General features: G+C 41.0%; 2 protein-coding genes across 2 annotated transcripts; both read right to left on the reverse strand.

Annotated features, from left to right (window-relative positions):
* Positions 1–358: 358 nt before the first annotated feature.
* RDH14 (retinol dehydrogenase 14) lies at positions 359–6,235 on the reverse strand. The gene is made up of 2 exons (XM_015813058.1): positions 5,858–6,235; positions 359–1,351 (listed from the first exon to the last, which is right to left on the reverse strand). The coding sequence occupies exons 1-2, from the start codon at positions 6,233–6,235 to the stop codon at positions 734–736; spliced, it is 996 nt and encodes a 331-aa protein (XP_015668544.1). The 3' UTR covers positions 359–733.
* Positions 6,236–11,250: 5,015 nt separating this feature from the next.
* On the reverse strand, positions 11,251–18,873 carry LOC107284925 (cytosolic 5'-nucleotidase 1B). Its single transcript, XM_015813057.1, has 6 exons — positions 18,686–18,873; positions 18,141–18,308; positions 15,586–15,715; positions 13,641–13,763; positions 12,789–12,973; positions 11,251–11,795 (listed from the first exon to the last, which is right to left on the reverse strand). Exons 1-6 carry the CDS (start codon positions 18,839–18,841, stop codon positions 11,433–11,435), a joined length of 1,125 nt encoding a protein of 374 aa, XP_015668543.1. The 5' UTR covers positions 18,842–18,873; the 3' UTR covers positions 11,251–11,432.
* Positions 18,874–19,874: the final 1,001 nt, after the last annotated feature.

The raw sequence follows: 19,874 nt of genomic DNA on the forward strand, positions 1-19,874 counted from the left end.
GTCTCCACAAGTGTTCCAATAAGCAAAGGCACCAGGGGAGGGTGTCCATTTTCCTCTCTTATTATTTGTAATGGCTTTAGAAGTTTTAGAGGATAAGAATTCAGCGAGACAAACAAATGCCTCAGAATAAGATCTAAGGAGACAAATACAAGTTGAAACGCTATGCAGATTATGTAGAATTAACCACAGTGCAACCATAGAGCACTAGAAGGCTTTCAGGGCAGAGCAGAAAGGCTGGCATGGGGTATCACAAGCCACATTTTCTCTTTACAGTTTTTGACTAGGCTTCCTACCTAAAGCAGAAATGTAGGCCACGCTGAATGAGACATAGAAAATAGGTCTCTTTTCTTTTGTTTTAATAGAACACTGCTGCAACACATTTCAAATATAGCACCATGCACAGCTAATTCAGGTACGAAGCACCAAAATCTGAGCCCACAATTTGAAAATAGCCATTCTTTTTTTTTCATTTTCACAGAAGAGTTATTTATATATCTCTCTTGAAATATATTAACATTTTTCTTATACTCTAATTCTTTTCATTAAATATTACGTTTTCTTTATATGGAAATTTTTGTTTAAAAAAAAAAAGTGGAAAGAATCAAGATTCGACACGGACTGCTCTGAATCCCAAAATAAGCGTCTCAAAAACCAAGGGGATAAAGTGCAAGGAACATAACGAAAGTCTCAAAAATAGCCTTGACCATTGTTTCAATAAAGTGCTTCTTCTAGGTTATTTTAATAATCCCACCATCACTTCACTGATATCCCACAATTTTCTCGCAACCAAGTCATCTGTAGCCTTGGGCAACAACTGCTCCTCCTTGCAGTCTCCAAAATATTTCCCAGATACACCCTCTACGTCAGGAGAAGCGGCCAGATAAACAATGGTCTGGGCTCCTTCTGATGGAGACTTGAAAAATGCCCAAGATACCAAACTGAAAAGGGGCTTGGCTAATAAAGGAATATGTATATACCTACCTAGATTTGTTCTGACCATACCAGGATGTAATACATTCACAGCGACACCTGTGTTTTCTATGCGTCGGGCTAATTCCCTGCTAAACAATATGTTGGCCAGTTTACTTCGACTATAAGCAAAGCTTTTGTTATAACTTAATTCACTGTTTAAGTCGTCAAAGTTGATTTCTCCATATTTGTAAAGCTTGGAGGATACCACTACAATCCTGCTGGGAGCAGAACTTTTTAGAAGACCCAGCAGAAGATTTGTGAGCAAAAAGTGACCTAAGTGATTGACGCCAAACTGCATCTCAAAACCATCCTCTGTCTTCATATACGGACACTGGAATATCCCAGCATTGTTGATCAGAACATCCAGCCTTGGTTCTTCCTGTATGAGAGAAAGGGAGAGAGAGATTAAAATCTTGTCTTCTAAAGAAAAAAAAAAAACGATGAAAGATTAATATTCCATGTTCACAAAGCATTTTGGTTCTTTTTAAAAACAAAAACAAAAAATTCTACTTGCACAATTTTGAAAGACTGTCAAACTTAGACAAATAGTTCCTGAGAGAAAAAAAAGCACATCTAAAGAAAATCATGCACCACAACACAAAAGGAACATAGCCAATCCTTACAGCTTCCTTCATGATTACCTGATTCTTATGTGCTTTTTTAAAACACACACACACCCCTTTGTTAAAATTATAATGCATCTTTTCTTCAGCAATTCACATGGAGATCTCCTTCTTATTCCCACAGCAACAACCTTGTGAGATTGGCTGGGTGAGGAACAGCAACAGTCTCCAAATCATCGAACAGTCTCAACGTTTCCATAGATGAAGACTATCTGGAACCTGTGTTCTCATGCTGGCTGCAGGTACTAGTGTATGGATTAGGAATGGGTGGCCATCCAGATGTTACAATTCCCTGAAATCCTAGCCACCAAAGCCATGATGAGCTGTACTGTTAAGCAACACTTATGAGGCTCATAAGTTTGTGACTGCAGCATTCCTCCCTATTATTTATGCCAGTTAGATTCTGGAGAAGACTCCTGCGAGTCCCTTGGACTGCAAGGCGTTCAAACCAGTCAGTCCTAGAAGAGATCAACCCCGACTGCTCTTTAGAAGGCCAGATCCTGAAGTTGAAACTCAAATACTTTGGCCACCTAATGAGAAGGAAGGACTCACTGGAGAAGCGCCTAATGCTGGGAAAGATCGAGGGCCACAGAAGAATGGGATGACAGAGAATGAGGTGGCTGGATGGAGTCACTGAAGCAGTAGGCGTGAACTTAAATGGACTCCAGAAGATGGCAGAGGACAGGAAGACCTGGAGGAACGTTGTCCATGGGGTCACGATGGGTCGGACACGACTTCGCAATTAACAACAACAACAACAAGCTATAGGAAGTGGGCACAAGTTCTCCATTTCTGCAACAGGATAAAATCTATGATTAGCTGAACTTCTACCAAACAAGCAAAGGCAAACCCAACATTGCTCACATATATATTTACCAAATATTTTTGTAATTCTCTTCATATGTCTGGAGATCAAAACATTCCTACATTTTAGTCTGACACACAGTCTTCTATTTGAATAATTTAAAAATAAAACACCCTCCTCTGTTTCTTAAGAAACAAAGATAATTTTCATCTCACAATCTGAGTACAAAAGAAGCCAAGAAACCTGAAGGACCAGCCTAACTACCTCATCTACCCAATTTTAAATCAATAGATGATTGTGACTGTCTTAATTTTATAACATCAAAGCAGTGCTTGAGGTTATGGGGCATTCAATTGTTCAAGATCATCTTCTTAGCTAGTCTGCATTTCAGGCCTCACATCCTATCCTCACCAGTTAAAACACTCTGCAGTGCTAATATTCATGCTGGAAAGGCTTTTCATTGCTTGTTCAGCAATGTTTGGGAAAAAGAACCCAGTCTCTTGATGTTGCATGCTCCCAGTGGAAAATCACAACTAATTTTAGCCTACCAACTTGTATACACACAATGCACCATACATGTTGATATCTTTTTCCACATCTGCTGCATATTAATTCCCATAAGCTGAAGTGGTTTCTCTGGAGATATTAGGGGAAGGATCTGTCTACATCACCAAAGCATACACTGTCTCTGAGCAATCCACAGACATATCCTTCCTTACTGCAGCTCACAGGTGAGGAGGGGATGATAAACAAAGCTGATTTGCACTGATGAAGAGGCTGGATAAAACATGGATCTTTAAAATCCAACATAAAGGATCCTCCCGATTTCACATTTTTTATATAGCACCTACCAGAATCCAATATTAAAAAGTAAAATGGATGCATTATTGCCTAGTACATTTTAACTATCATGGATCTATTTTCAGCATCATCATGCTGCAAAAGTATGAATGTAAAGAACGAATCCTCTTAATGTTGCATGCTTTTTGGAGTATATAAGCAATTAATATCACATTACAGACAATTTCCATCTACAAGCAATGAGCCATCTCAACCACAGAGTTGACTATTTAAAGTGCCACCTGTAAGAGCTGGTTCACAAGCTATTAGAATGGTCACTAGGCATTTTCAAAACAACAGGTGCAGACAAGTCTTTACATAGGAAGCAAACAAGAAAAAGAAATGAAAGCAGAACTAGTTTATATTTTGCCTATGTACAGACTTCTCATGCGAAAGTGCTCGCTGGAATTATTGTATTGTTATTTAACATACTTCATAATAAATCTTACTAATCAGAATATAGACACTTGTTTTAGGACTAACTGCTTCAACTAGAGGCTACTACTAGAAGCCAGACATCATCTGGTGCAAAAATGTAGTTCTATGGCATGGACCCTCATAAATCTACACACTTTTTCATACAATCTTCAGGAAGACTCCATCATGTTGAATGCAATGTCTATAATGAACCATCACAAATATGGATCTGAAACTACCCAACAATGACATAAAAACACTGTGAAACTGTTTTTGTTATGACTCATTGTATACAGATGGATGTAATCTTGATTTGTCAGCTTTAAGTTCAGCTCATATAAAATAAGGCAAAAAACCTAGGTTCTATATTTCATATACACCGGTTTGCACTACTGAGTTACCTCATGTGGCCTAGGATTTAACAGTGAGGTCATGTAGATCAAATGGATTGCTGATGATCCATCCTGCCAAAAATGGTCATATCATGACTGTCAGGGTTCCATATATGTAGGCAGATGTGTTCTGTTATCTGATTGTGGTTTCATGTGGCTAACATGTTTTTATGTCACAGTAGTGTCAACAGTGTGAGATCAATATTGGCTCGCAGCTTGCAGATATTTAATGGGATGGGGACTAAAAGATTCCATGTAAGAAAATCATGTGGATTTATGCCTCCCATATATATTTGTGCCATGCTGCCAGAACCTGCATATGATATTTATGACAGTGATTGCTGCTTATGTGCTGAACCTGCTCATGATTTTATGGGGATTAGATGAAAAAATTATGAACCACAATGAGATTCAAGGATACAAGCTGAAAATGCCTCCCAAATCCTCTGATCTGTGACAAGACAATGCATGGAGCTGATATTGTCCATGACTTTACTATGGTCATAACTGAACCTATGTAAAAATGTGAATGAAGAAGAACCATTCTCCAGATTCCTACATTACATATGGCAGGACCAAAAATAATCAGAGACATTTTTTTTTTGACATTTCACTATACGCGACCTTTATTGGCGTTATCAGAGGGTCGTTTATTATACAGAAGTCACATCACACCATTCTCTTCCAATTTAATCCCCTTATAAATCTATAGCAAAAGTGCACTTTTAATCTATAACTTTTAATCTATAACATATATATTTTTTCAATATTCTCTCCCTCTTTCAAGTCGGGTATTATTCGTAAAAACATTGTCACCAAATATACAAAATACAAGCTTAATGCTGGGCGGTGGCACTTGCCTTCCGATTTGGGGGGGGGGCTTTGCCTATGGACCTATCGGCTCCACCCACCAAAGATGGGGCTTCAGGGTGATCCTTCTGTGGTTTTATTTGGAGAAGATTTCTACCCAAAAGTTCATATCTAATGCATAAATAACTCTTAACTGCCAACTAGTTGTGTTAAGAGATGACAACCTCTGAAGAAAATAGGACTCTGGCATATTGGACTGAAGGTATCCACACCAGTTGCCTGCCTGAAGTAGTGAGACTCTTGAAAACTGAATTATTCAAAGACACACATGTGAGGTTATGTGCCACTAATGGGGTGTTACTGCTAACCAAAAGAAAGCAGCTGCTGTAAGACAAGGGCTGCAATCTTATAAACTCTCTGAGGGTCCCAGGATGCTTAGCTTGGTATCTTCACTGAGGGTCTTCTGTTCTAGCTTTTCCCAGGCTCCATGGAAAACCTCAATAATCAGAGACAATTGTTAGCATGCATGCTGTGTGGAAAGACCACGAAGCCCTGCAAAAAGTCACGTGAAATCAAGAGGATCTGCATTCAGAACCCATGTTTTTCTGTCAACGGATTAGCCTAAAATGGCCTGACCTATTTTAGGGCGCACTAGGTTATTTACAGGCATAAATTCCAGGTGAATCCCATGTAAAAGCCGTATCGAGCGAGAAAACCTATGTTTGGTTCCAAGAGCTGCAATGCGGACCCTTGACTAGTATAACCTGCTGCAGAAGAAGTGTTGAGGCAACGGGCGAGGGTCCTCTTTACCTTCCAGGCTCAGGAGATGTTCCGGCGGGATCCTGTTCGTCTCATGCACGAAGGATTCCAGGACCCCCTTTGTGTCAGAGGAAGCCAATTCCTGCACTTCCCGGGGCTTAAATGTGTATTTCCTGGAGCAGGGAGGGAGAGTACCCAAGGGGTTAAAATCCCCACCCTTTGCTCTCACCCGACCGTACCTTCAACACCTGCTGGCAGAAGCTGCGCACGGAGCGGAGCGAAGCCAGGTCGAGCTCGTGGACCACCAACTCCCCGCGGCACTCGCCCCCGCCGCGCGAGCAGAGGCCCACTTCGGCGCGGAGCTCGCGGGCAGCCTCCTCCGCGCGGCCGCAGTCCCGGCAGGCCATGATGACCCTCGCGCCTTGCCGTAGCAGCTCGGCCGCCGTGGCCCGCCCCAAGCCGCTGTTGGCTCCGGTTATGATGGCAGTCTTGCCCTCCATCGGGCGGCCGGCCGGCATCCTCAGCGCAACTTTTCTGGCCACGGAAGAGAAGCACCGCGCGATGAAAAGCAGCCCTCCCCCCAGAGCGGCGGCCAGGAGGATCCCCGCCGCGGCCATCGCCTAGAGCCCCAGGCTGGACGGGATTGGGCGCGAGCTAGGCCCACCGAGGGATCACTCAGAGTTACGACCCAATGACATCGCGCGGCGGGCGGGGGGGGCAAGGAACCTCCGGGAGTTGGGTAGGTTGGCCGGCTCGTCTCGCTTGGCATTCTGGGAAATATAGTTAGCGGGCGCGAAGTCGGGATTCGATTTTTACCTGTCGCTCACCCTGCTCCGTCCTGATTGGCTTTCCCCCCCCCTTTTTTTTACATGTAATATTTGTCATTATTAGGCAAATAAATGAGCCCAAATGAATGCCATCTTGCTTTAAACAAGTTGCACCGGTGCAAAAAGAAACCGGGTTTATTTGTTAGACTTATATCAACAAAGCAGGAAATCAATTTGCTTAGCTGAAACGTTTATGCTTTTATCAGTGTCTACAGTTATGAATGGTCCTTATAATTTGGTATTCCTTCAGGTTCAACTTCCTCCTGACCTGTTTAAATCTAATTTCCACTAGCTTACATGTTTTCTTCTGTACTATGTGTAGAGGATAACACTTTATGTATCTGACGAACTGGATTCTGTTCTACAGTTTATGGTATAATAAAATTGTAGTGTTTAAAATGGCCAGCAGATTCTTCTTTTCTGTTTGCAGCATAAACATAGATTAAATTATTCACATCTAGTTCCCTGTTTGATTTAGGATCTCCAGTATAATTAAAGGAGAACAAATTCCAGATGTCTGCATTCAACTGTTTTAGAATGAAGAAGGTCAGCTTAAGCAGACACACTTTTACCACAGGATATGTTTTATTTAATAAGTATTGTTGGAAATTCAATCAAACACGTGTATACTTGTGTATCTGTATGTACATTTATATGTAATTACATCCTCTGAAATTTCATTTAATAAACTAGTTGGGCAGAAACAATCCTATTGAGGGATATCCATTAGATTGAAAAGTGTGCATCATGAAAATTTCTGTCATTTGAATGTTGATGTCATGAAACAAATTACATCATTTTGTCAGCTCTAATGTCATGAAAGGTACTAATTGTTGCAGATGATGTAATTTGTGTCATATAGAGGGTGTGAATAATATCATTTAGATTACTTTCTAATGAAGTTGTCAAATGGTGGTCAGGATAGGAGCTGATACAGTCACAGGGACAGCACTTAAAGAAAAGAGGGAGTTTATTCTAAACACTACCAAACAAATCCTTTAATTATGTATTTCCACTGTCCAGTATCTGAAATCCCTTAAATATGACACAGTCTCTCCTGGTCTTTCCATGTGTTCATAACACGCCAGGATTTTCGTCCTGGTCTGCTTCCTGCCTTTCAGAATCTCTGGACTTGTAGGCTCCACTTCATTCCACGTTTCCCAAGTGATGTCTCTCCAGCAGCATGTCCTGCAGCATCTGCAATTTTAAAAAAATCCCTTCTCTGCTTTCTTTTATATCCTATATCTAGGACATACATGTGCCAATCTACAAGTACCTTCCAACATTTCCCTCTACCTGCCTATGTGCTTACAGGTCTTGTGCTAAGTCATCTGTCTATAAAAACCTATGACGTGGGCACAGATCCAACCCCTTTCCTTTAGCTGCAGTTGCCATTGTGCTAATGAGATAGATTGCAGGAGAAATCTGATGTGCTGTATGCAGTGCTTTTTTTGTAAAAAAAAAAAAAAAAAAAAGGTGCCGGAACTCACACACGTCATACAACCCGCCTTGCCTACCCTACAAGGTTCCATCCAAAAAAGGTGCCGGAACTCCGTTCTGGGCGTTCTATGACAAAAAAAGCCCTGGCTGTATGCAATATTTGTTGTGGCAAAATCAAGATTTCAGTGTAATGCCTTTGGATAACAACTTTAAACAACAGCCCAGGATTGTTATAAATCCAGTAGGAAAAGAATAGTAACAGGACTATATAGAATCACTTACGGTAGATGAGATGACCAGTCTAGAAATGTTAAATAATAAATATAGCAGTGTTGTTGTGAACCATTCCCGCCTCCTTGCCAATCTCACTTTTAATTTATAATATCAATGGTAGATTCTCTAGGAGGGATGTCAGAAGTAGCAGTGTGTAGCCTTTGATTGTGGCTGAAACCCCCCCCCCCAAATGCATATATCTTTTATCTCAAAGCAAGATCTTGCCAGGGATGTTGTGTTCCTGCTCACTAAGCAGAATGAGATTCCCCTCAACCTCTCCTTTTCCAAGACTAAAGGCTTTTTTTTTTTAAAGAAACTGAGAGAGCTCTTATATGGGAGGAAAGAAAACAAAATGTGTGCTGATGTAAAAGGTAAAAACTGAGATATCAAATTTAAGCTTGGAGGTTTTTTTTTTTTTAAAAGAGCAAGAACAAAACAAGAAAAATTGAATCAAAAAGGAAATATTGCTTGGATAAACATTGGCAAGTGACTAGTTAACCTTGCATTCTTTATTCTTTATTTTCTGCTTGCTAGTCAAAGTTGTTATTATTGAAATTTATTTTACCTATATAAGCTCAATTATATGTGTATCCTGGGATAATTAATTAATTACCATTTTTAGAGCTGCCCATCTCAAATTTATAATTATGGACAGGTATGTTAAAGAAAATATAAAAGTATGAATACAGAAAAACAGACACACACATGTAGAAAGAGTAGCTGGAACAAAACCAGACTCCTCAATCACAAATCAACATAACCAATGTTATGTCAGCTTCATCTCCTGACCCCTGGGCTCTGTGTCACAGAATCATTAGCCATCCATCATAGCCTGTAATTTATTTATCTATATAGTTACTTATTTGTATCCCATCTTTATTATTTTTACAAATAATTCAAAGTGGCAAAAATATCCATCACACTTTCCTCCTCCTATTTTCCCCACAACAACAATCCTGTGAGGTGGGTTGGGCTGAGAGAGAGAATAACTGGCCAAAATCACCCAGGTGGTTTTCATGGCTAAGAGTGGATTTGAACTCACAGTCTCCTGCTTTCTAGCTGGACGCCTTAACCACTAGTTTATCACTGAGTTTATATGTTTAGTAGTACTATCTTGACATTTTCAACAATCATTTGTAGAGCTACATCTTTATCGTTTATCTTTATGACTAACATTCTTTTTAGCTAGAAGCTCTGATAATGTATACTTCTCCGATTTTCTTGGTTAGAAGATTGAAAAAAAGACTTTTAAAGAACAACATGTAGAAGCCCTTAAATTTCTGTCAATAGAATTGGTGGGATTTTGGATTGTTTGCTTGCTCCTTATTTTTGAACTCCATGGAAAATATGCAGAACACACGTCAGACATTATCAATTTGTCATGGATCTCACTCTTGTATCATGCATGGCAATACAAATATTAGAAAATCCTTATTCCTTTGGGAGAGACTATGGCCAAGTCATGTAGGATGAACAATCTATGGAGGCAGTGGAATCAAAAAATTTGCAAGGATAAAGAGGTAGGGAATACTATCATGTGTAGACTAGCATTACCTTTATTTTATTTTGTTATGCACTTAATTTCTTTGTTTTCTTTTAACTGGTATCTGTGTTCTGCAAACAGTCGTGCAACTTACTATGAAAGGAAATAGCACAATGGATATACATTTATGTATGTATTATCAAAGTGGATCTAGTTTTGAATCCTGCAACGGTCAAATGCAGTCATAAATATGAAGCTGGAGTAGGATCAATTTAAACATTCCTTTGGCAGTGTGCTTTTAAATTCTTATTGTTTTTCTCTTGCCAATGGAACTGGTACTAGGGCTTCAGATCCCACAAAAATACACAAACTCTTAAAAAACGTATAGATGGTTCTGCATTTGTAGATGTTTCTATTAATTCTATAGGTTACTTTTCTATTATTTTGGAAGGTGTTGGACAGTAAATTTTTAGTTTGTGCCAAGTTTATGGCTGTAACAGGCTTCTACAAGGCAAAAGTAGTGTTTGAAAAACTCTTTGAGGTTATTAGTTTTCAGAAAAACTGGACTTATGTGTCCAATTGCTGTAACTTGGGAAGAACTAATAATCAGCAAAATGCAACCATTGCCACTCTCAGTATCTGTAAATGAAGAAAGGTGTTCACTATGGCCTGCTCATATATCCTTCCAAGGCAGATTCCATCAAACTCTAGTCAGAAAAAATACAGCCAGACAGTATACAGTGCAGAAATGTTCTTATCCTAGATCGCTGAGAATTTTCTGCCCTACTTCTCATTAATTTGCTTGATAGGGCCAAAGAACTTTACTTTGCAAGTTCTCTTATGTGGTGAAAGGATAGTAACAGCAGCCAAAACATATGCTACCATATTCATTAAGTGGCAATTATGTTAACCTAAATGTTCTGAAGTTTAAATTAAAGCAATATGTATGTTTGTATGAATGTTATGTATGCAGGAATGTATAGGGTAGTGATGGCAAACCTTTAGGGCTTGGTGCATCAAAAATACAGAACATGCCTGACTTGACTGCGGGCACGTCACACCTTATCCACTATTGAATGTGGCCTCTATTGGGAGCCTATAGGGTCTGACAGATTACATCCAACAATGCAGTATCTAGTTAGGAGGCAACATAGTTTCCTGATCCCATCTGACTTTTAAAATGTATTCATCATGTATCTATCCATCTCTCTTCTGTCTGTCTGCTAATCTGCCACACTGTAAAGCAAAATACAAACTTCTCATAACATTTTTGCAACAGTACGTTGGGGCTCACTGGCATCAGCCAGGGCACGCTGGGGGCACGTTCACCTTTGGCAATTGGGTGTTTTGTGATTGGCCATGTCGAGAGGGCAGCCTTTTTTTTTTTTTTTTTTGAAGAGGAGAGCTTTCCATTGCAGTCTTTTTCTGAGTATGTTCACAAAAGTTCAAATGTGCCCCCAGCTTTACAGGTTGTTTGCCTCTGCAACAACATAAGCCAAATTTCACAAAAACTGATATATCTTGTGGGCAATTATTTGCTTATTAAATTCTGCTCTGTGCTGTACAAATTTCATAGCTTTATTTCCTGACATTAAATAAGTCGGAGCTAGAAATATTGTCTAAAAACAAATATGCTTTGGAGCATTTAAAGCATTTTATTATTTATACAAGAATGTGAATATCAAAATGTGCCCACCACCCCCTAATAAATCTCATCAATATAGCCCTTATACAAACCCACACGTGGAAATTGTTAAATCTAACAGCAAATTTAGGGCAAGGTAAATGGAACTAATTTTGGGCTGGGTTCTCTTTCAGTTTGGACTTGTGATACTTCTGTCCAATGCCATATGGTACATGTGCGGCAATAGTACCCAGCTGCTGTGCTCCTTCTATGTGAAACATCTGATCGTCAAAGAAAATGTGAGGTCTGATTTTTGCCAAGATTGGACCCTTGGGTGCCCCTGCCAGGAAGAGGGCTTCATCAACCTGCACTCCCCAGCTGCGCAGGGTCTTCAGCACTCTGGCTCCAGAGCTGGCGGCACTCCTGGCTGTCACCAGATAAGTCCTGATTGGCGAGTCCAACCGTTCGTTCTTGAGGTAGAACTTCTTCTGGAGCCTTCCAAGGTCTTCCAGGAAACATTTCAAAGGACCCTAAAGGTGCAAAATATGACAAATACATTTAGAACTCCACACCATTTTTCCTTTAAAGAAAGGCAGGATTGCTGGTCGTTAATGGGATTTTCAAGGCATTTCAAACTTGTTGACTGCAGCACATATGCAGAGATCTGTCTAGATTGCAAGAACTTCCTTTGTAATTTCAATCCAGGGGCCAATTCCATGACGGCAAAGGCTTTATATAAAAAAAACCTCCATAAAATAAGGGTGCATAATGTGTCAGAATCCAGCATCATCCTGAAATTAAGATTATTTATCAACAGGAGAAATGGCAATCCATGGCTACACATGGCTTTCAGCTCATGGAGTTCTCCCAAATGCACCATCCAGTTTTATCAGCCAACTGCTAAGCTGACAGTGACGTTTTTGTCTTTTTATCTTTAAGTACAACTGTCATTATGATTCTGTGTATTTTAAAAATTATTACTCATTTTACTTGGTTTTGCCATATTACTTTGCTATAGTAGGCCATTATAAGATCCTTTGAACTGGTTATAAATATTTAAATAACATAAATAATGAACAAAGCTGCTTTATGGACGTCTTCCGCCAAATTATTTGCAGCTCTTAAAAGCTTAATAAATATTTTGAGCAAGGAGCACATACTTAAATCAAAACAGGGACAGATTCCTAATTCCTTTTCAGAAAAAAAAATCTTAAAATTCTGTTTTCCTTGGAACCTGAAAGCAGATCTCTGATATGTGATGTTTTACAATTATTTTCTTTTAATATTTTAAAAAGTATATATAGGATTGATTTACAAACAAGGAAGAATAGCTTTGGTGACCAATGAAACAAAAGTTTGTTTCAAACCACCCAATAGCCAAAATTCTCTAGGCAGTTTACCATAAAACATATTAAAAGACACAATATGAATAAAAACCTATCTACTGTATATAATCAATATACAGAACGAAAAAACAGGCAATATTATAAGAACAAAGAAAACGAAGAAGGTGGCCATTCTACCTGTGCCAGAGGTGTGTTCTCATGGATCTTCTCATGCTCAAAAAACATATCCAGGCCATGTTCTTTCACAATGATTTCAGACTCATCAGAAAAAAGAACAGCATCTCCATCAAAGGCTACTCGGAGTTGTTTATCATCATAAGGCACATTTTTATTTCCAGAAAATAAAGTGGCAGCAGCAATTCCTGCAGAAATATTACAGAAACAATTCAGGATGCATTTTACTAAAGCTCAAGGCCAGTGTTAATATATATTTCCAAAATGTACAAAACTGTCAGCTAGTTATGTGAGCAAAATTGCAAGATCTAATAATTTTCTGCCTTTCTCATAGACAACTAAAGTTGCCATTATGAACATGCTTATTTAGACTAAGTTAAATGGAACACATTTTTTTTCTTCTGTTCCAATTTTGTCCATTTCTTGGAGACTGTACAAGTCCCTGCAGTTTTCTTGGCATGGTTTTTCAGAAGTGATTTGCCATTGTCTCCTTCCTAAGGCTGAGTAAAATGACTGGCCCAAGGTGACCCAGCTGGCTTTGTGCTCAAAGTGGGACTTGAACTCACAATCTCATTTCTAGATTGGTGTCTTAACCACTACAAAAAAATCCAGTACACTTTGAGATAGAAGACACAGCTGCATTACCTTCTTATTAAACCATTCTCAGGTATGTAACATCAGACCCCTATTTTTAAATTTCTAATTAAGGTTTTGATTTTGATAACCAAAAATTTCTATTTTTTTTTAAATTAACAAATCTAAGTTGATCCAGTTAAAGATTTTATTGAAAGTGCAAATAATTCATCAATACATTGCTTAGTATTCAATCAAAGCAAAGAAAAATTCAATCCAAACCTGCTTCTATGGCTTCCTGGACTTTTTCAGAGTCAGCAGAAAGATACAGATTGGTAAGGTATCCTTTCAGGTACCCGATCGGACTCTTTCCTCCAGTCATACAGAAACGTTCAATTAGAAGACCTAGACATTAAGAGAAGAAAAATTCTCTGTCCCAACTCATGCAGAAAAACTCTTGCTTGTTGCTGTTATTTATGCCAGGGCTTTTCAACCTTTTCATCCATTGTACCATTTTTAGGATATGGCAATATTCAAGTACCACCAGTTGCCTAGCAAGGTGTCAAAAACTTGATGACCAAAAAAAAAAAGGGGAAAAAGTGATAAAGTACAGGTAGCCCTCGACTTAGTGACTGTTCGAAGTTACAATGGCACTGAGAAAAGTACCCCCCAAGCCACAGCCAAGCAAGACACCTGTCTGCCCACCCGGCGGTGCTTTTCCTCCTGTCCGAGGTTTTCATTGTTGTGAGCATCTCTGTTGAGAATTGGCAGCAGGGGTGGGGTGTTTTGTTTTTATTCCCCCCCCCCGTCTGCTGGATGGTTGCAGCAGGTTTCGGTCACTTCACATGACCCTGGGACACTGTGACCGTCATATATATGAATCAGTTGCCAAGCATCTAAATGTAAATCACAAGACCCTGGAGATGCTGCAACATTCCAGCTGATTGGCACTTCTGGGCTCAGCAGAAGCGCCCGGATCAGTGCTGCTTTCCAGCTGATTGGTGCTTCTGGGCTCAGCAGAAGCACCAGGATCAGCACCGAGCTCCAGCTGGAACCTGGCGCTGATCCTGGCGCTTCCACTGAGCCCTGACAGCCCCGAAGGAGCGCCGATCAGCTGGAAAGCGGCACTGATCCTGGCGCTTCCACTGAGCCCTAACAGCCCTGCAGCTCCAGCCATCTCTCGCTCAGGTTTGTGCGGTGCTGCCACCGGTTCAGCTCATTCCCCTCCCCCGCTACTTTTCTAGGATGGTTGCGTACCACCTGCCAGGTGCCAATGTACCACAGGTGGTACCCGTACCACTGATTGAAAAGCCCTGATTTATGCAATTGTTCAACAGGGTAGTTGTGTTTCAGTTAAAAAAACAATTAGAATCTACTTTAAATTTCAATAACTTGATGTTATATTTATGTGCAATATGTCTGAAATCTTTCTAGCTGCACAATGCTAAAAGAAATCAGTTGAAAAAAAGCAGATATTTCTTGTTGAAAGAATGCATTTTCAGCTAGGTTGGAAAATCTCTCTGTGTGTGGATTCTACTCAATGTTTCAAGGGAAAAACTATTTTCCTCCAGACTTGATATTTTGCTAATATAATTACCTAGCAGTATAATCCTGGAGTGGTAGTGCTGGCATAGAAATAAAAAGGGTCACGAATTTCCTAAATGTGGAATAGAGTACATTTCTAGGCAGAAGACTGAGCTGCAACCAGTGTCTTGATGCAGTTGTATAGCTCTGCTTTTAAGTATAGGAACAGGCCACATATAGCTGGCCAGCATACCTTTTATGGCTCAGAGTAATTAGGATTAGATGTCTGAGCTCTATTTTTGCATTTTGGGCTTGAAAGGCAAAGCTTCAAGCACTCACCCGTTGCTTGCATGGCCCAGTTTTCAACAAGCTGCAGACCAGCGGTTGGGGACCCGTCCTAAAAGATAAGATGGTCTCAAAAGAGCCGGTTTCTCCTTACTTTGGAATATGACCTTTGACATGCTACCTAAGTCTCATGAAACTCTTTGACCAACAGGAACTGCATACAATGGTGCACTGTCCTACATCAGCTCTATGTAGTGCCATTAAATCCTTATCTCACAGCTCTGCTTTTCACACAAAAGGAACAGCAACGAATCAAGCGCCCTTAGTGTTTTACTCTTAGAATTCTATAGGATACCGAAAGGTGAAAGATGTCACAGTAGCCTAGCCAAATGCATAGACAACCAGACTTCAGACTCACCGTAGTGGTTAATGCTGTTGATAAGTCTCACTCCCACCTGGGCATGGTTATTAGTCATGAGCACAATATCAAACAGCTCTTCATCATTAGGATATAGTTCACGAAGTCGTGCATTGACATGTTCCACCGCCTGTGAGGAACAAGTGGATAGACACACATATTACCTCATTATGTTGGTTTTCATCAAAAGGCCTGGGTAGAATATGTAAGGATACACCTAGAAGATCCATGCATTTACCAGTCTAACCTACCTATGATTTTACTTACTGACCTCTCTTCAGAATCTGCTAGGACTTGCTGAAGATGTATCAAACCCATGTCTCTTCCTTTAACCACTATAGTAATTAAGACGCTGAGGAACATAAATAGGGATGGCTTGACTAAAAGAAGTGAGCTGGACGCCCAAGCAGCAGTAGCTTGATGTACAGCAAGTGACAACCAGTGTTGGACATAGATGATCTGTCCAGTGTCCCTTAGCATAGCTTGTTCTCCAAGCACATAGAGGAAAGTGATCCATTTGCATTACTGAAGGCTCAGTTACTAGTATGATTAATTTCAGCACCTGGAATGGGTGGAGGGCATAATGTTGCCCTTTGCCTTAGGCAACAAAATCTTATCAAGATTCCCTTGATAACTCTATATTGTATGCATAGACGGAAAGTGACTCATCAGCATTTCAGTTACAAGTCTTTCTCAGCCTTACCTGGAGAAACAGGAAGCTGGATATTAAAAACTTGCCTGATCTGCTTCAGCAGAGTTTCTCAGCTTCTGTCATCATCTATTTTCTGCTTTTTCCCCAAACTAATCGTATAATCCCCTTGATGAAAAGGGAAGCTTTGTTAAGGGAATTAAACTATTAGTTTGGGGGAAAAGCAGAGCTTTTTATAGCTCTAATTCAGGGGTCCTCAAACTTGGCCATTTTATGACTTGTGGACTTCAACTCCCAGAATTCCTCAGCCAGGCAAGGGCCAGGTTTAAAGACCCCAGCTCTAATTTATAGAGCTATAAATTAGCTAGGTTCCAGTTGGATGAAATAACCAGGAAAAGGCTCAGTGAAACAGCATAATTATTTGCATGGTAAATAGGTTCACAACTGAGTATCTTCAGCCACTGTAAGTGTAGATCAGGGGTGTCAAACTGCCGGCCCGCGGTTCGTTGCATCATGCAGAGGCTGCACCCATCCCAGCTCTGGCAATGCAAAAAAAGTCACGATACGTCACGAGACATCAGGTGACACAGCGAGTTTGACACCCGTAGTGTAGATACACTGAGTTAAATGGAACACTATCCCAGTTTAGTTTGAACCATTTTTTTATGCTCCTAAATAAGAGGGCTGCGCAGAAGGGTGAAAATGATGCAGTGGCTCAAATAAGGGTACATACTGAGAAATGAAGGGAAAAGGAAGTGTTGATAATGAAGAGATGAGAAGTTGGAAAGAAAACGGCAGTAGGAAATGTCTCTTCTAGCCAGCGATGGAAGCTTTCTACACTGAAGAAGTTGAGGGAACACCAAATAGGGAATGTTTTGCAACTCACCCCATATTTTTACACAACAGTTTCTAGCAGATCATAAAGGAGGAAGTAAAGTATTGAGGAGGTTTTATAGGAAGAAAAAACAGCAACAACTCTGCTCAATAAGCAGCCTCTTTTGATGGAATGTTGAGGACACAAAATTAAGCACTAAAATCCTTTTAAATTACAGGAGCTGGCAAATTTCTAACAAGTACCTTTGCCAACTCAGATGGTCTTTTTACCCATGTTTGAGTGCTGCCACACAAACATTGACACAAAAGCTACAGTCTAAAAAAGTTATGAATTCTGTTGAAATCCATGAGATTTGACGGCTACAAGAATCTCTAAGAATCTCTAACATCTGATAGAAATCCATGCATTTCCATGCATTTCATATATATATTGATTTAGTACAGATAGAATAATTTAATGTTTCTAGACATGACTTTGTTCCTTTTTTTCAGAAAACAGGAGGTGATATAAAGGAGAAATTATGTGCAACTACTCATCCCATTTATAGCTCCAGCGACTAAGCTCTGCAAGCTGGAAAAAAAAACCTGTTTAAATTAGGGAGGACAAATAGGAAATGTCCATTAGTATAAATGTACATCATGACAAAACCTCTCTGAATGTATATGTCCAAGTCTCACAGAAGAATGAATCTAGTCATTAGAAAATCTATACATATTCACTGCATCTAGGGTTGCCAGGTCTGCTTCCCAAAAATAGCGGACAAGCGGGGGGGGGGGTGTTAAGTAGTAAAAAAAGTAGACTGTACAGCTTTAGATTACGTACCATTTCATCATAAAGCTTTTGAATAAAAAAAATGTCCACTATTTTGTGAAAAAAATAGTGAACATAATGTGAAAAAAGCGGACTGTCCGCTCAAATAGTGGACACCTGGCAACCCTAACTGCCTCTTTTTATTTAATTGGATTTAAAGATTGCGATATCTTTGTTATTGACCAGGAAATACCCCATCCATTGCAAATATGGGGGCTGGCATCTCCAACAAAGATCTCCATGGAACCCAAGGGAGTTTACCTTCACAAAGGCAAAAGCAGGCCCAGGTTTCAGAGTGACGTTCTCGTTGGCCTGTTGATATTCCACATACTTTTCCAGACCTTGCTCTTCAAAAATCTTCCTTTCCTCCACCATATCAAAGAGAGCTCGGGAAGACACGGCAATGGTGATGGCATTTTGAGGCTTGGGCTGAAGGACAGAGGGAAAAAAAAACGACTGAACCAAAAACAAACGGAGAAGGGAAAGTCTTGGGAGAAGTCAATACCGGTAGGAGGGGGGAAAACCTGGGGGGGGGAACCAAGAGCCGAGGGGAAAAGGCACGCTAGGGGTCGCTCCACGGAACTCACCCCCCCCTCCCCAGGCCAGGAGTAGGAGTGGCAGGGAGAGCAAAGCCCCCCCCCCCCGGAGCGGGGAAAAGGAAAAAGGAAAGCGCGCCACGGTCCCTGCCCTGGGGAGGGTCGCCGAAGTCGCCGCCCCCCCCTCCGCGCGTTTTGGCTCGGAATTCAGCCCCAGCGACCCTTCTCGGTGGAAACACCCCCCCCCCACTCCTGCCCCGCCCTACTCACGGGCCGGGGTCTCTTGGTGCTGGTGAGGCTCTCGTAGGCAATCCTCGCCGCCTCCCAGTCCATCTCGGCTCCGTCGGTTTCCGTTTCGGAGAGCTCCATTTTGCTCGCCGCCTCGCTCTTCTGAGGTTCCTCTTTGTCTGGGCTAGAGCCGCTCATGTTTGGGTTCGGCGGCTGCCGGGCAGACAAAAAAAAAATAATAAAAAAAAATGGGTCTTCAACGAGGCCTGGAGAAGAAGCCGAGAAACCGCACCCCGCCAGGCATCCCGCGGCCCCGCCCGTTGGAGCAGGAAGCCGCACAACCGGCTCTTTTACGCCCGCAGCGGCGGAGTTTCTCTCGGGCTAGGCGCGTCTATGTATTCCTCGCTTCGCCACACCCTTTGCGCGCATGCTGCGGCTGGGCTGAGGCGGAGAAGGGGCGAGTCGGATGAGGGGGGGGGATAAGTCCTCGGCTGAGCCCCCCAGGGTGACTTTCTTGGATTTTTTTTTGTCTTTTTGACTTTTTAAAAAAAGGAAACCTTAAATACAGGTAGTCCTAGGCTTAGGACCTCAGTTGAGCCCAACGTTTACGTTGCTGAGCAAGACATTTGTTAAGTGAGTTTTGCCCCATTTTACGACCTTGCTTGCCACCGTTGTTAAGTGAGTCACTGCAGTTAATAGCACCGTTGTTCAGTGAATCTGGCTTCCTCATTGACTCTGCTTGTCAGAAGTGTTTGCAAAAGGTGGATCACGCATGACCCCAACCGGCATAAATATGAACCAGTTGTCAAGCATCCAAATTTTGACCACATGACTATGAGGATGCTACAACAGTTGTAGGTGTAAAAAAAAAAGTCATAAGTCAATTTTTTCAGTGGCGTGTAACTGAACGGTCACTAAGTGAACTTTGTAAGCTGAGGACTACCTGTACGCACAATCCATCTGAAAGAAATATAGTAGTGGTTCCCGACTGTTGGGTTGGATTAGAAAGCTTAGGAAAGAAGCAGTGAATGTCAACTTAGAAAATAATCGCCAATGAGTTCCATAATAGGGTTCCTGCAGGAGAATGGGAATGGAGCAGGATTTTAATGTCAGAGGCAGAAAAGGGCCTAGAAGCAATTTTCATTTTTCTTGTTTTTACCCCACTTAAGTCTTATTGACTGCTTCAGCTGGGAGTATATGATGACGGCTGTTGCTGTTTTTGCTGTTGGTG

Source organism: Protobothrops mucrosquamatus, unplaced genomic scaffold, assembly GCF_001527695.2.
Source record: "Protobothrops mucrosquamatus isolate PMUCROS unplaced genomic scaffold, P.Mucros_1.0 scaffold130, whole genome shotgun sequence".
Lineage (NCBI taxonomy): Eukaryota > Metazoa > Chordata > Lepidosauria > Squamata > Viperidae > Protobothrops > Protobothrops mucrosquamatus.

Bases quoted from the DNA above. Each gene is read 5' to 3' on its own strand.
- RDH14 (XM_015813058.1), bottom strand. From the start codon at position 6,235: ATGGCCGCGGCGGGGATCCTCCTGGCCGCCGCTCTGGGGGGAGGGCTG. The intron at 1,352-5,857 runs GTACGGTCGGGT...TCTCTCATACAG, and splicing joins TCTGCCAGCAGGTGTTGAAG to GAAGAACCAAGGCTGGATGT.
- LOC107284925 (XM_015813057.1), bottom strand. From the start codon at position 18,841: ATGAGCGGCTCTAGCCCAGACAAAGAGGAACCTCAGAAGAGCGAGGCG. The intron at 18,309-18,685 runs GTGAGTAGGGCG...TCTGTCCTTCAG, and splicing joins GCACCAAGAGACCCCGGCCC to CCCAAGCCTCAAAATGCCAT. The intron at 15,716-18,140 runs GTAAACTCCCTT...TGTTCCTCACAG, and splicing joins CTGCTTTTGCCTTTGTGAAG to GCGGTGGAACATGTCAATGC.